This window comes from Onychostruthus taczanowskii, unplaced genomic scaffold (assembly GCF_017590055.1).
Source record: "Onychostruthus taczanowskii isolate IOZ18803 unplaced genomic scaffold, ASM1759005v1 scaffold1, whole genome shotgun sequence".
In the NCBI taxonomy this organism is placed as follows: Eukaryota; Metazoa; Chordata; class Aves; order Passeriformes; family Passeridae; genus Onychostruthus; species Onychostruthus taczanowskii.
In genome coordinates this window covers 17,518,902-17,531,798 of record NW_024496525.1, presented here as the reverse complement: position 1 = coordinate 17,531,798, position 12,897 = coordinate 17,518,902, and the positions used below count along the sequence as shown (strand labels likewise).

At 39.4% G+C, this 12,897-nt stretch overlaps 1 protein-coding gene across 1 annotated transcript in view; it reads left to right on the top strand.

The window, feature by feature from the left end:
- Positions 1-1,227: 1,227 nt before the first annotated feature.
- The window catches only part of SEC23A (SEC23 homolog A, COPII coat complex component), a 28,403-nt gene continuing 16,733 nt past the window's right edge, over positions 1,228-12,897 (top strand). Inside the window, exons 1-10 of the mRNA XM_041399415.1 lie at positions 1,228-1,374; positions 4,826-5,065; positions 6,867-6,924; positions 7,182-7,268; positions 8,394-8,630; positions 8,728-8,807; positions 9,682-9,826; positions 10,170-10,328; positions 11,107-11,222; positions 12,594-12,717. Of these exons, the coding sequence (XP_041255349.1) occupies positions 4,845-5,065; positions 6,867-6,924; positions 7,182-7,268; positions 8,394-8,630; positions 8,728-8,807; positions 9,682-9,826; positions 10,170-10,328; positions 11,107-11,222; positions 12,594-12,717 (1,227 nt within the window). The 5' untranslated portion in view covers positions 1,228-1,374; positions 4,826-4,844. The remainder of the gene's footprint in view (positions 1,375-4,825; positions 5,066-6,866; positions 6,925-7,181; positions 7,269-8,393; positions 8,631-8,727; positions 8,808-9,681; positions 9,827-10,169; positions 10,329-11,106; positions 11,223-12,593; positions 12,718-12,897) is intronic.

Here is a 12,897-nt window from a genome sequence, read left to right as displayed (position 1 = left end):
TCTTGCCCTTTGAGTATATTTAAATGTCAGCTGCCTCTTTTTCTCCTATTTACGGAGTTCATCCTGCAGTTTAAACTTCAGGACTTGCCTCTTTTTTCTGAAATTGTTTCACAAGGTATTTGAATGCTTTTGAAATTACAACCCCGAGTCACTTTCTGTGCATCTGTTTGAAGTTCACAGTATTGTGCAGTTTGTGGGTTTGTCTTCTTTTCCTTTTTTGCTTTTGAGTTCAGAGTGAGGATGGTACATGTCATGGACAAGCTCTTGTTTAATACTCCCACAAACGGCAGTGAGATTTGTGGACAAGAAAATTTAAAATCCCTCCTGTAAATTCCGCTGTTGCTTAACTGTTCATGTTTTTAGTCTGAAGAGGACTGGTAAACCTTACTGGAGATAGTAATGGCAAAGAAATTCTATCATAATCACGTTTGACATATAAGAAAAGAGGCTAAGGTTGTTCTAGTAATTTGTATTTGCTTGGTGGTCCCAGAATGTTTTCCGAGTTGCAATGAGGGAGGGAGAATATGGTAGTCAGCAGAATGTTTTTCAGTCCTCTTCCATGTCTGGATTAATTGCACTAAGACATCTCAGGAAAGCAGAGGTTACTGTTCTGGCCTTTTATGACAGGCTTGTTAAAAACAATTCCTGAAACTGAACAGTCCCTGTAACTTGAGTGAGGGGAAAAAAACCTGACCACACTAACAAGATAAAGGATTGTTTCAGGCTAAAATCCTCAGGAACATAATTTCAATATATATATATATTTTTTCCCTAGGCACTCAGAAGAAACATGTAAACAATCTTCCAGATTAAAAAGTTGCCTTAAGTACACATGGTGGAAGATGGGAACAAGCAGGGTGAGCTCAAGGACTGCGGGAAGCCCGGCTGTTCCGCTCCCGAGGAATTCCGTGCCGGACAGCGCAGCAGCGGTCAGCGCAGCGCAGCTGCAGCCCCGGTACCGCGGGCACAGGCGCAGCACGGCGGAGCCGAGACGGCAGAACTGCCCCCGGTGCTCGGGATGCCTTTTTTCCTGAATGGATTTGGGATCGAGATGCAGACGACCGACCTTCAGAAGAACGCCGAACAGAGTAGCGAACACGCACACACGCGAGCAGGAGCTGTCACGGCGGCCGAGCGACAGCCGGAGCTGTGGGACGGCTGAGGCCAGCCCCGCTGCGCTGGCCGGGCAGGCCGGCGGGCTGCCCCGGGGGCGGGGGAGCGGCGGAGCTCAGCCCGCCCCCGCTCTCTGCCCCTTGACGTGGCGGACTCTCCCATCAGCCATGTTGATGCGTCGGCAGCGCCGGGGCGGCTGCGAGCGGGCGGGCGGGGAGAGCGAGCACAGCCGGAGCGGCGGCGGCGGCGGCCGGGACGCGGGTGAGCGGGCACGGCAGCGCTGAGGGGGCAGCGCAGGGCGCGGGGAGCCCGAGCCGGCGGAGCTGGGGTGCCGCGGGGAGGAGAGGCGGTAGTCTCTCTCCCTGCCACGGGAGGCACGGGGGGCACCGCGGGCCGCGGGGCCCCGCACGGCTGCCGGCCCTGGAGCGAGCGTGGTGGGAGCTCCACGCGTCCCCTCCATGGCAGTGGGGGATCTCCGGCTGCCCGAAACTGCTCTCGGGGCCCCCGGCGGCCTGAGTGTCCGGGGCTACCGCCGGCCCCTGATCAGCACTGCCCGCGGCCTCCCGTGCGGCGGGGAGAGCCCGCCGGGCCGGGGCTGGGCGAGCGGCCCCCGGCAGCCCCCAGCTCGGCCGGGGCTGCCGGCGCTCGGGTAGGGCCGGCGGGGCACGGCCTTTCCACGGCCGGGGGTAAAGGGCGGCACTCCGGCAGCGCCTGTGGTGCCCTGTCCCGGAGCTCCGCTGTAGCTATGCCGCTGTGCCACTGACGAGGGTGCCTTCCAGTGTAGGTAAAACTACAAGAGATACAGGCCCTGCTGCGTTTGATTGTGTTGCTTTTTTAATCTAGGTGGGTTATCACATACCGTGGTTGTTTAAAAAAAAGTTTTCAGTGAGAAGTCTGGGGGAGCAGATTTGGAGGATGACTGCGATTGAGTGGTGAAAATGTCAGCGATTTGTTTTAGATAACTATTTAAACCATTCTGCTCGTGTATTTTTGTTCCTTCTTGGAACTGAAATATATTTGTATCTGGTATGTAATTTGAGCATAAAAAATTAATTAAGGGTTTATTATTAATCTCTTTTACCAGGTTGTTAGTGCCTAATAAACTGAGAGAATAGGTGTGTTGTAAGAAAAGTGTCCAGTGAACTGTGCTCATTTAGTGGTAGTTAAACACAGGGTGCTATGAGGGACTTTGATCTATCTATGCTGGAACTCTTACAATGCTGTAGAGAAAAATGTTTTGATTTTGTGTATGTGTGCAGGGATTAGGGGATATTATTTTGGGGATATTCTATATTGGGACATATTTATCTGTGGTGTGTAAACATTTAAAGATGCTGACATTCAACCAGTGGCTCTCAGTGCAATTCAAATGTTGCTTCTTTTGTGACACACAGTTGAGATTGTCATGGTGTGGGGTTGCGAGGTACATTCAGCCATAGCAGTGGGAGGGAGGAAGTAAACCAGAAAGGGCTTCTGTTTTTTTCTGGATATCCTAATCTGCAGCAAAGGTAAAGCAGTGACACCACAAAGTGGGAACTGTTGCTATTCAGCTGTTCTGAAAATCCCTGCTCTGAAGTTTTCTGAGGTGGGCAGTGTGTATTTTATGGCATTGAGGTGTCCGAAATTTGGTGTGTAGCCTGTAGGCCAGGAGGGTTTGCTGTTCTTGTATAATGCAATCCCGCATTATGCATCTCCACACCTATCTCAGAAAAAGTGTCTGCATAGCTGTAACAATGGCACTGAATGTAACTTGTCAGACCGAGAGTTCTGTATTTGATGAATGATGAAATAGGTAAGCATTATTGGCTCTTGAACAGGAAGAAAAGGATAGAAGAGAAGGTGGTGGAGAACTTATTAGCTACTTTTGCCTTCTGAACAGGAAATCCATACTTTATAGAAAATAACAGTATTTAATTCAGTAAATCCAGCAAGTCGTTTGTGTATCTATGTGCATGTGGTTAGTCACTGCACACTGGTGTTTGTACATTGCCCTTTAAGGAGCAATAACTGGGTGGTAAAAGTAATATCCTTGTGCAGCCATTTCAAACACAGCTAGAGCAAAATGAGGAGAAAATGCTTTGAAGTCCAGGATAGAAAGTGTGACACGTTGCAGTATTTGGAGCTGGATTTTGTGAGTCTATAGTTGCAGCCAGTGAATGGCTGAAATAGCCTTAAGTTGCAATTTTCTCTGTCTTCTCAGGAAATAATTTTTAAATGGAGAGATTATTCAATTTGTGGTTATAGTGGAGATAGTTGCATTGTGCAGATTCTTGTATTAATACCCCATTTTTCAACTTTTTTACAAAACATGGATGGATTTTGATTTATTAGGAGAAAAATTTCTTAAATTCTATATCCTCTTCAAATGCCAGGCTATTCTTTCCTCTCTTAGCTGAGTTAATTTCTGTCTCTGATTTTTCTGTAGTCATTACAACTTCCAGATACTCTCTCTTTTGCTCAGTTTTGTTCCCTTGCTTTGCAGAAATTTGAGTAAAAGCAATGGTGGAAATGCTCTTATGCCAAAGTCCCTCATGCTCCCTGTGTTGTAATTGCCATGATGTGTTTAGATAGGAGCAGATTTGCTCCTAATATTAGTAAGATGTGCCCATTAAAATATTTGTACTTGATTGTTTCTTAAGGATATTAACTGTGAAATGCAGCACTTCCCTTTGCTTTATGTGTTTTGTTAATCTGTTTTCTTAAAAGTTACAATTAGAATAAAAGTGTTAAGTTGGGCTATTATTTAAAATAACTTGAAAAGTTTTTAGCTGTCGTAGAAACTAAGGGTGCGATGCCATTATAATTTTGATAGATAGAAGTAGGTTTTGATAAATTGAGAGTTTTTGTAAGTCTGCTGTAATGTATGTAAGGTCAGAACTAAGAATGTCAATGTGCTTGGGAGAACTCCTGATTTAAATTCCAGTTCAGGAGGGTTCCAGCATTTATAATAGCTGTTCATTAACTTGTTACAGTATAAATTGAGACCTAGGAGTATTTCTACTTCCCTTTAGGTGGTTCATGTGGGCTTTTACAGGAAATCCTTAATTATTAGGGAGTGTGAGTTTAGATATCCTAGTTCCTGGAAAAGCCTGTGCTGTATGTTCTATAAAAGGTACTGTGTAGCCTGCAGCAGATACTCTGGAACAGTGTGTATATAGCTGAGAGAGTTTGGGATTGGAGGTGGGAGTGCTCTTTGGTGACTTTACCAGATGTTCATAGGTACCTTTTCAGATGTGTCTGTGCTCCCCAGTTTTCCAGCTTCTGAGTAATCATAGCAGAACATTTTGAAAGCCTTAAGTCAATGGCCAAAATGGTAAATTTGAATTCAAAGAATTGTTGAAAAGTGCTTCTTGGTACATAATATATTGGAATATGGCACTTGTATTTCTTACAAAGTTACTTTCTAGCATTGCTGTAGGAATGTGCTCCTGTGGAATGTCATGTTGTTATTCCTTTATGTTTGCATGTAGGCTGCATCATGAGATACCAAAAATATGGTTGAAACTCTTAAAAAAATTATACAGCAGTATTTTCTTTCTCCTTAGAATTCTGCACATTGCTTTTAGGATTTAAGAAGCTCTACTCAGTGATTTATTGACTGTAACTCAGTTACAGTGTTTGAGTGTGTGACTGTTACTACCTGCGTTCAGCGTTTAGTAGCTAAAAGTCTTTGCGTGTCAACATTCTGCTGATGGGTATCTTTTTATTTTAGTGTTAGAGAGAAGTTGACCATGACAACCTTCCTGGAGTTCATCCAGCAGAATGAGGACAGAGATGGAGTTAGATTCAGCTGGAATGTTTGGCCTTCAAGTCGTCTTGAAGCTACAAGAATGGTAGTGCCGGTGGCTGCCCTCTTCACGCCCCTGAAAGAACGGCCGGACTTGCCTCCCATTCAGTATGAGCCAGTGTTGTGCAGTAGGACCACGTGCCGAGCTGTTCTGAATCCCTTATGGTAAACTTAAAGCATGTTATTGTTCCAGTTCTTTGCCTTAGAATCTTGAGGACAGTGCTGGCTGAACTGTGCACAGGATCTGGTGTATGGAAGTGCAAGTATCATTATACAGCGCAGACTTAGAAGCCTTAGAAGGTTCTGCACATAGATTTGCATATGTAACATATTTACTGAAAACATAGCTTTCATTTAATGAGTCATTTCAATGTACTTAGTATTGATTAGGTATGTTATTTTTCTGCAACTGTACATCTTGGGATTTAGTATATTCTTGCATTTTGCCTCTAGAAAGTGACTTGGGTAAAAAGTTACAATACTGTATCTTTTGAACTGTTGGACCCTGATATAGTTTAATTTCCAAGTGAAATAAACTACGTTTATTACTGATATTAGTTCATCTGTGGACCCAAGCAGGTTATCTGTTTTAGTTAACCAAAACAGATGATGGATATAGAACATCAGAAGTAGGCATGAAAGAGGTTAGAAAGCTGTTTAAGCTTAAGGGTGATGTTGGCACAAGCTCAAATCATTGTGGACTAGTCATGGGTAAGTTTGGGTTGCAAGCAGAGGAGGGGTTTCATATGTCATTGCTGTCATAGAAGTATGGAAAAGAAGCAGAATGATTTCTAGGTTGGAGTTCAATAGGCAAGGGAAGGGTCCTGTTTGATAGAGATTAGACATGATGTCAGAGAACCTGTAGAATAAATTTAATGTTATGAATGACTTGTCCCTGCTTGGGAGAAAAGACAGCTTCAAAGCAGACGTAAAATTGTGTTTCAGTATTAAGCAGCCGCAGTGGCTGGTTATACTGGGAGTCAGACTTAGTTAACTTTGTCAGAAGCATTATCTTTTATTGAGGGCTGGAAGAAAAACAATGACAAGATAAAGTTGTAAAGGGTCAGACAGATACTGACATTATAGTGAACTGTGTACATTTTTCCTGTGTTGTATGTGCTAGTAATGACTGGATTTTTTTTTTCTCCTGGAAGGGTGGTTAAAGGCTCAGTCTGAGGAGACTTGAAGCCTTTGTGGCACTTTGGGCTAGGTAATTTGCAGCCTCTGTAACTGGTGAAGATAATTAGAGAGCAATACATCTGCGTTTTGTTTACAGCATGCTGGGACTTGTCTGAAGATTCAATGATATTTGAAAAATGTTTTTGCTCTTGTAGACAGAGAAGATGTAATAGCAAGAAGTGTACATTGAGAACTATTAAGGTGACTTTACCTTAAGAAGTGATTAGGACTTTAAGACATCTCTGTGGGGTGAATATAGGATTTGCATTTTTTATTTTACCTGTCTGAATACTAATAAAAATGTAGACAAAAGGAGGTAGACTCATCATTTGAAAGCAATGTTGTTTTTGTTACAGAGATGGCTGTCATGTTGGAACCTGTTTTTTTAGGGCATAAAGTATATTCGGGCTAGTCCCACACTCTGACAGCTAATAGATAGAGGCAGAAAAAGATGAAAAATTGAAAGGAAGGGAGAGTTTAAAAGATATGCTAAAACCATGGAGAAAGGCTCTAAAATAGGTGCTGAGTCTGTAGTTTTAATTTTCTTATTTGCGTCTTTTTCCTGAAAACCATTATTTCTCCCTAAACACAATAATTTGCCTGATACATCTGTATAAGGCTCCACTTATTTTCTGTTTGTAATGTGAGTATTTAGGAGAAAGTATATTTGAAAGAACCTTTTTAAAGTCAGTGTGTTTTTTAAAGTTCTAAAGACATGTATTCTAGGGACAGTGGAGGAAAATGAATTGTTCATGCTATGTAAACTTTTCCTGTTTTATTTTTATAGCCAAGTGGATTATCGAGCAAAGCTCTGGGCTTGCAACTTTTGTTATCAGAGAAACCAGGTAAGAAAATGAAATGTTCAGTATATAGAAAATATTCTTTACGAGGTGAAATAGAAACCTTGATTTTTCAAATTACAGTTGCAAACTGAAATTGACAGTAAGAGCAGGAGTGTGCAATAGTATCTTGAGACATTGCGTTGAGATTTTTTTCCATAACAGCAATAGTGAATACTTGTTTAAAAAGGTCTGGGGTTTTTTTTCCATTGTAGAATTTGTAGTCTTTAATTTACATTTAATTTCTGTGTTTTTATTTGCAGTTTCCTCCTACTTACGCTGGCATATCTGAAATGAATCAGCCAGCTGAACTTTTACCTCAATTCTCCAGCATTGAATATGTAGTACAGGTAAAATCATTAAATAGAATATTGAACATCTAACACCCTGCAATATACAAAAAGAATAAATTTCAGTTTGGCTTCTTCACTCTATTTAGTGACTGAGTATTTATGTGCTTGTTAATAGATTGAACATTGATGCAATCAGTTGGAAAAATAAAGCATTTTATAAGAGTGTTAGGATGACTTATATGACTGGTTTCAAAAGAAAAAGAGAGTTCTCCTCTAAAGGTGATACTTCCATTAGGCCTGTTTCTTTACAATGAATTTAATTTGTGTTTGTGTCAGGAGGCTGCTTGCCTCTGTTGCTTGCTGAAGTAATTTCAGTTCAGATTTGACTGTTCATTCACCTCTCATTAATCATTTGAATTTATGTTTGCATTTGAATGATGAGTAGTTCTGGTTTAGAGACAACAGCTAATACATATTCATTTCAGGTGCTTGAATTTTAATTTCATCCTTTTTCAGGGTAGAGGTTACTTGAATAGAAATAAAAAATGGACTTAAATGTCTAAATTGCAAATATTTGCAATTTCAAATTTTTAACTTCCAGATTAATTTTTGAGGATTAAAATTTGTAAGACCTCAGTGAGGCAAATCATAATCTGAATGAAGAGTGAATACTGAACAGAATCTACTTTTTACCAACTCCTGTAATGCACAGTAAATGGAATGTTTGCTTACAGTATAGCAAAATTAGTTTAGATAGAATAAAAAGTACAGATAATCTCTAGAGTAAAATTAGGAGGTGAAATACCATGGACTGTCATCAGGCTAGAATCTTTTATAATTGTGAATAGTTATATGACTGTTAACACTTGGAGCAATAAAAGGTCATTGTATTGTAAAAGACGTATATAATTGGCTCATGCTTCAAAATTACCTGATATCCTGAAAGGATTTTTTCTTTTCTTCTGTTGTAAGCATTTAATTTTTGTACGGAGTTCATTTTGGTGGGGTTTTTTTCCTGGATCCTGATTACTAGTTGAGAGACAGTTAAGTTAGATGGAACATTGACATTACTGGTGTGACTAAAATGAAAACTTTTACGAGATGTGTCTTACTTGTTCATTTTTGATCCTTTAAATATTGCAAGAGTTGTTTTTCATATGATTCTAATTTTGTTTCTCAAAGCGCGGTCCTCAGATGCCGTTGATATTTCTTTATGTTGTGGATACATGCATGGAAGATGAAGACTTGCAAGCTCTGAAGGAATCCATGCAAATGTCCCTCAGTCTCCTGCCACCAACAGCATTAGTAGGTCTCATTACCTTTGGCCGAATGGTGCAAGTTCATGAGCTTGGCTGTGAAGGAATTTCCAAAAGTTATGTCTTCAGAGGAACAAAGGACCTCTCTGCAAAACAGCTTCAGGTAATGAACAGAAGAAAAAAAAGAAATTATTAAGATGCTAATGGTGAAATAAACTGTAAACAAATTTTGTAATGAAATCTTATTTATTTCATTACAGGAAATGCTGGGGCTTACAAAAGTAGCTGTTGCACAAGTCGGTCGGGGTCCTCAGGTGCAGCAGCCACCACCTTCTAACAGGTAATCTACTTTAAACATCTTAAAACATGTACCTTGACTCCACTTTTGTATTGGAAAATCTAGGTTTTATGACCATTAAAACAATAAACTGACAGCCAAACTTCTTGGTCAGGCACAAATTTACTAGTAGACTGTTCTTTCCTACAGTTTGTACTGGGAAGAATTGACTTAATTCGTAATAGTAATATTATCTGGATGATTTTTGGACATGCTCTGAGAGGCACATTATAGATACATTAATAATAATGATTTTTCTGTTTATTGGTGTGCTGGAAAGTGTTAATAGATGCTTTAGTGCCCCTTATGCAGATATCCAGTTGTACCTTCCTTTTTTTTCCCCTCTTCTGTTCCTCCCCTTTGGTCTCTCATTTGGAAACCACGGGCTGGTGTTTGATTTTCCTGTGTATTTCACTGTGACATAGAAGAAATTTATGAAATTATTGAAAGACAGTTTTGCTGTCTCTGCCCTCTAAAAATTAGCTGCATATGTAGACTGTTTGCAGCAGCATGAAAGAGATCGTACTATGTTAATTTTTCTCCTGGTCTTTGATTGTCAGTGAAGTAGGGAAACGTGTTTCTTTTTGAAATTCATGGGTCATCACCTGGCTAGGTAGGGCTCTTTCTGGATAGTGGTGGTATCTGTAAGTCTGATAGTTTCAGTTTTGTGTGCTCTTTGCTCAACTTCTTAAGCTAAGTGTGTGTGTAGTAATTGCAAACTGCTTTATTTTGATGAAGCAGAGACACTGGTCTGGATTCAGACCAGAATCTAGAATTACACATCGCAAATATATGTCTAATATATTGCTAGTGAGCAATTGATAAAATTTTTATTTAATAATTTAAATCTAAACTACTTCCATTTATTTGTTTATAGATTTTTGCAACCAGTGCAGAAGATTGATATGAATCTCACTGATCTTTTGGGTGAACTGCAACGGGATCCTTGGCCTGTTCCACAAGGAAAGCGGCCCTTACGTTCTTCTGGAGTGGCCCTATCTATAGCTGTTGGGCTCCTTGAGGTAAGAGCTTTAGCTACAGCTGTGTTATACTACAGCTAGATAATTTTCTTGCAGAAAAGCTTCCACAATCAATGTGTAAAAACCTTACTAATTGATGTGTATTAGATTTGTAGGATGATTCTGGTGGATGTCATCCCATACATGCTTAGAATTTCATAGACATTTACATACTTTAGTAAGGCTAAATTGAGGCTTTTGAATTACTGGCAGATTTAACTTCTGGGAGTGAAAAAGTGGTGTTATTGTTACAATCCTATCAGTGTGATAAATACCCACATGTCTAATTCTTTTGTTCAATTTGTAGCAAAACCCAAAAGTTTTATTTGCCTTTTATTTCCTGCAGTGCACTTTCCCTAATACTGGTGCACGCATAATGATGTTCATTGGAGGACCAGCGACGCAGGGACCTGGCATGGTTGTAGGGGATGAACTGAAGTTACCTATAAGATCATGGCATGACATTGAAAAAGACAATGCAAAATATGTTAAAAAGGGTACTAAGGTAAGAGATGGTCATGGGATCTCATATATATTCCTAGTAAGTAAACATTTAAATTGGCGGGCACTGTAAAATGCTGTTAGTAATAGCAAATGTATAAAGAGGTGGGAATTGTGTGGTTTTGTTCACCAGGCTCTGAATAGTGGTGTGTCTCAAGAATTTCTTTAGAAATTTCAGTATATTGAGTTAGGACTTGTATAGCTCACATTAAGGTTATTTGGTTTAATTAAGAAATTTATGTGACCAAATGGTATATCTAGTGTTATAAGGCTGGTGCTTCTGAGACAGGTGCTCAAAACTGTCTCTGTAGTTGGGGAAGGATTAGGCTGTAGAGTTTAGTCGTATCTAATTTAATTTAAAATGTAGCTTTGGGTTGGTGAACTGCATCCAAAACCTGTTGGAAGTGATCTTGACTGATTTTAATGGGAGCTTAAACAATTAGCTCAGTTGCAGGCACTTGAGATTAGAACAGTAAATTCAGTTCCGTTCTGGATCTAGCACTAAACACAGTGTTTAAAAGGAAGATGGTCAAACTAATTTTCTAGCTTAAGTAGCAGCCACTGTTCTCTTTAGTGGGAGTCAAGCTCTCAGCTGACCAGGAAAAACCCCCCCAAGTGTTGAAAACTCCAGTCTTATTAACTTTAGGAAAAATATAGTTTTATGCAAATAGAATCTAATAATATTGTTTTAGAAAAAATATTGTGATCTTAGGATTTAATGCGCAGATGAGGAGAGTTCACATTGTAAATTGATATGAACTGTATTTTCATCTTGTATTTAGCATTTTGAAGCCCTGGCTAATCGAGCTGCAACAAATGGTCATGTTATTGACATCTATGCATGTGCATTGGATCAGACTGGTCTGCTGGAGATGAAGTGTTGTCCCAACTACACTGGGTATGTGTCTGTTTGGTTTTTTGTAGTAAATAAAGATGAAGTTTAAAATTGTTAAACAGGAAGAACTTGCAAACAATTCTGCTATTAAAAAAACAAAAGCGTAAATGATGGCTGCATTTGTACTGGAATTTTAGAATATCTTGGCCTCTGGCAGATTTGTCACCACAATTTTGGGTTTAATCAGAAGCGGGTTTGCTTCTTTCTTTTAATGTGATGTTTTTGAGGCTTGAATGACATGGATATCTTTCAAACAAGTAGTTTATCAGATACACTGTTTCTGTTTTTCCTTGTGTATCTGTGTAAGTGGCAGGTTTCAGTAAAGATAAGGACCTGTTCATATTTTTCTTGTTTTTCAGAGTGGTATAAAACCCTCTGTTATTCTTTCTGTCTTGTTTATGCCATTCTTTTATATATTGTTGTTTATAGGTTCAGCTAGTGGTTTAGATGACTATCAGGTACAGCTCCTGAGTTTCAGGCCAGCTTGGCCATGCAAATCACTGCTTCTCTTTGGAGCTGTGGTATAGCCTTAGCTTGGGAGCTTTCACTGTTTAGGATATTTATGTTTAAATTTGATTTTACCTGCATATTTGGCACCTGTTCCTTTTCTGCATCAAACTTGAGTTGTGTTTTTGTTTATACTGTTTTGTTCTTTCTGTCTGTTCCTCTGACTCACCCTATTTCTGTAGCCTGAATGTATAATTTGTTTATTTCTCCTACAGCTCTTCTATTTTGGTTTTGGCTATCCTGCATACAGGGAGGAATTTCTGATTCTATCCATATTTATTTTCTTCTATTTTTTAGTATCCACCTGGAAATTTCTTTTGGCTGTAATGTTTGACCTATTGACATATTTTAATAAAATGTTTTAATTAACATTTTTGATGACTGAAAATAATATCTCCCATTAATATTTTCTAAAGGTGGGGTATGATATTTTAGGACAAGTGGCAACTGTTGCAGTTACATCCACAGAACATCACTAAGCATGAAACTAAATCGTGCTTCTTGAGCATAGATTTAACCCTGAAGTAATGAATGAACTACACAAAATACTACAGTATGGAATAATAACTATCAGAAGTAAAGACTTTGTATGACAGGGTCTTGAGACATCTTTTGTTTTCAAAGTCCACAGTATTTTCCCAGTGAAAGATTTTGTTACATACTATAATGATCTTAAGATGCATAGGGCAAGAAGCTCACTTCAAACTTTCATCCTTAACATTGTAGCAAAATACTAATTTAACATTAGTCTATTTTAATAAGGTAAAAATATGTCTCACAGTGAATTGTCTTTAGTTTTAGTCTCTCATAAAAATTAGCTCTATACATAATTTACCTCAACTCATGGGTTTTTGTGTTGTTGTCTAGAGGCTACATGGTAATGGGAGACTCTTTCAATACATCATTATTCAAACAAACTTTTCAGAGAGTATTCACTAAAGATATGCAAGGACAATTTAAGATGGGATTTGGTGGCACATTAGAAATAAAGGTAAGCATACAAAAATGCAGTCTGTTAGTGAAACAATGGAATAGGATGGCTACAAACTGGAATCTGTGCCCTTTTAAGGAATGTTTAGGAACATACTAAACAGATATATTAAGTTGGGCCTGTACATAGTCCTAGCTATCTTTCTGTAGTTCTGGGATTCCGTAAATGTGACTTAGGTAT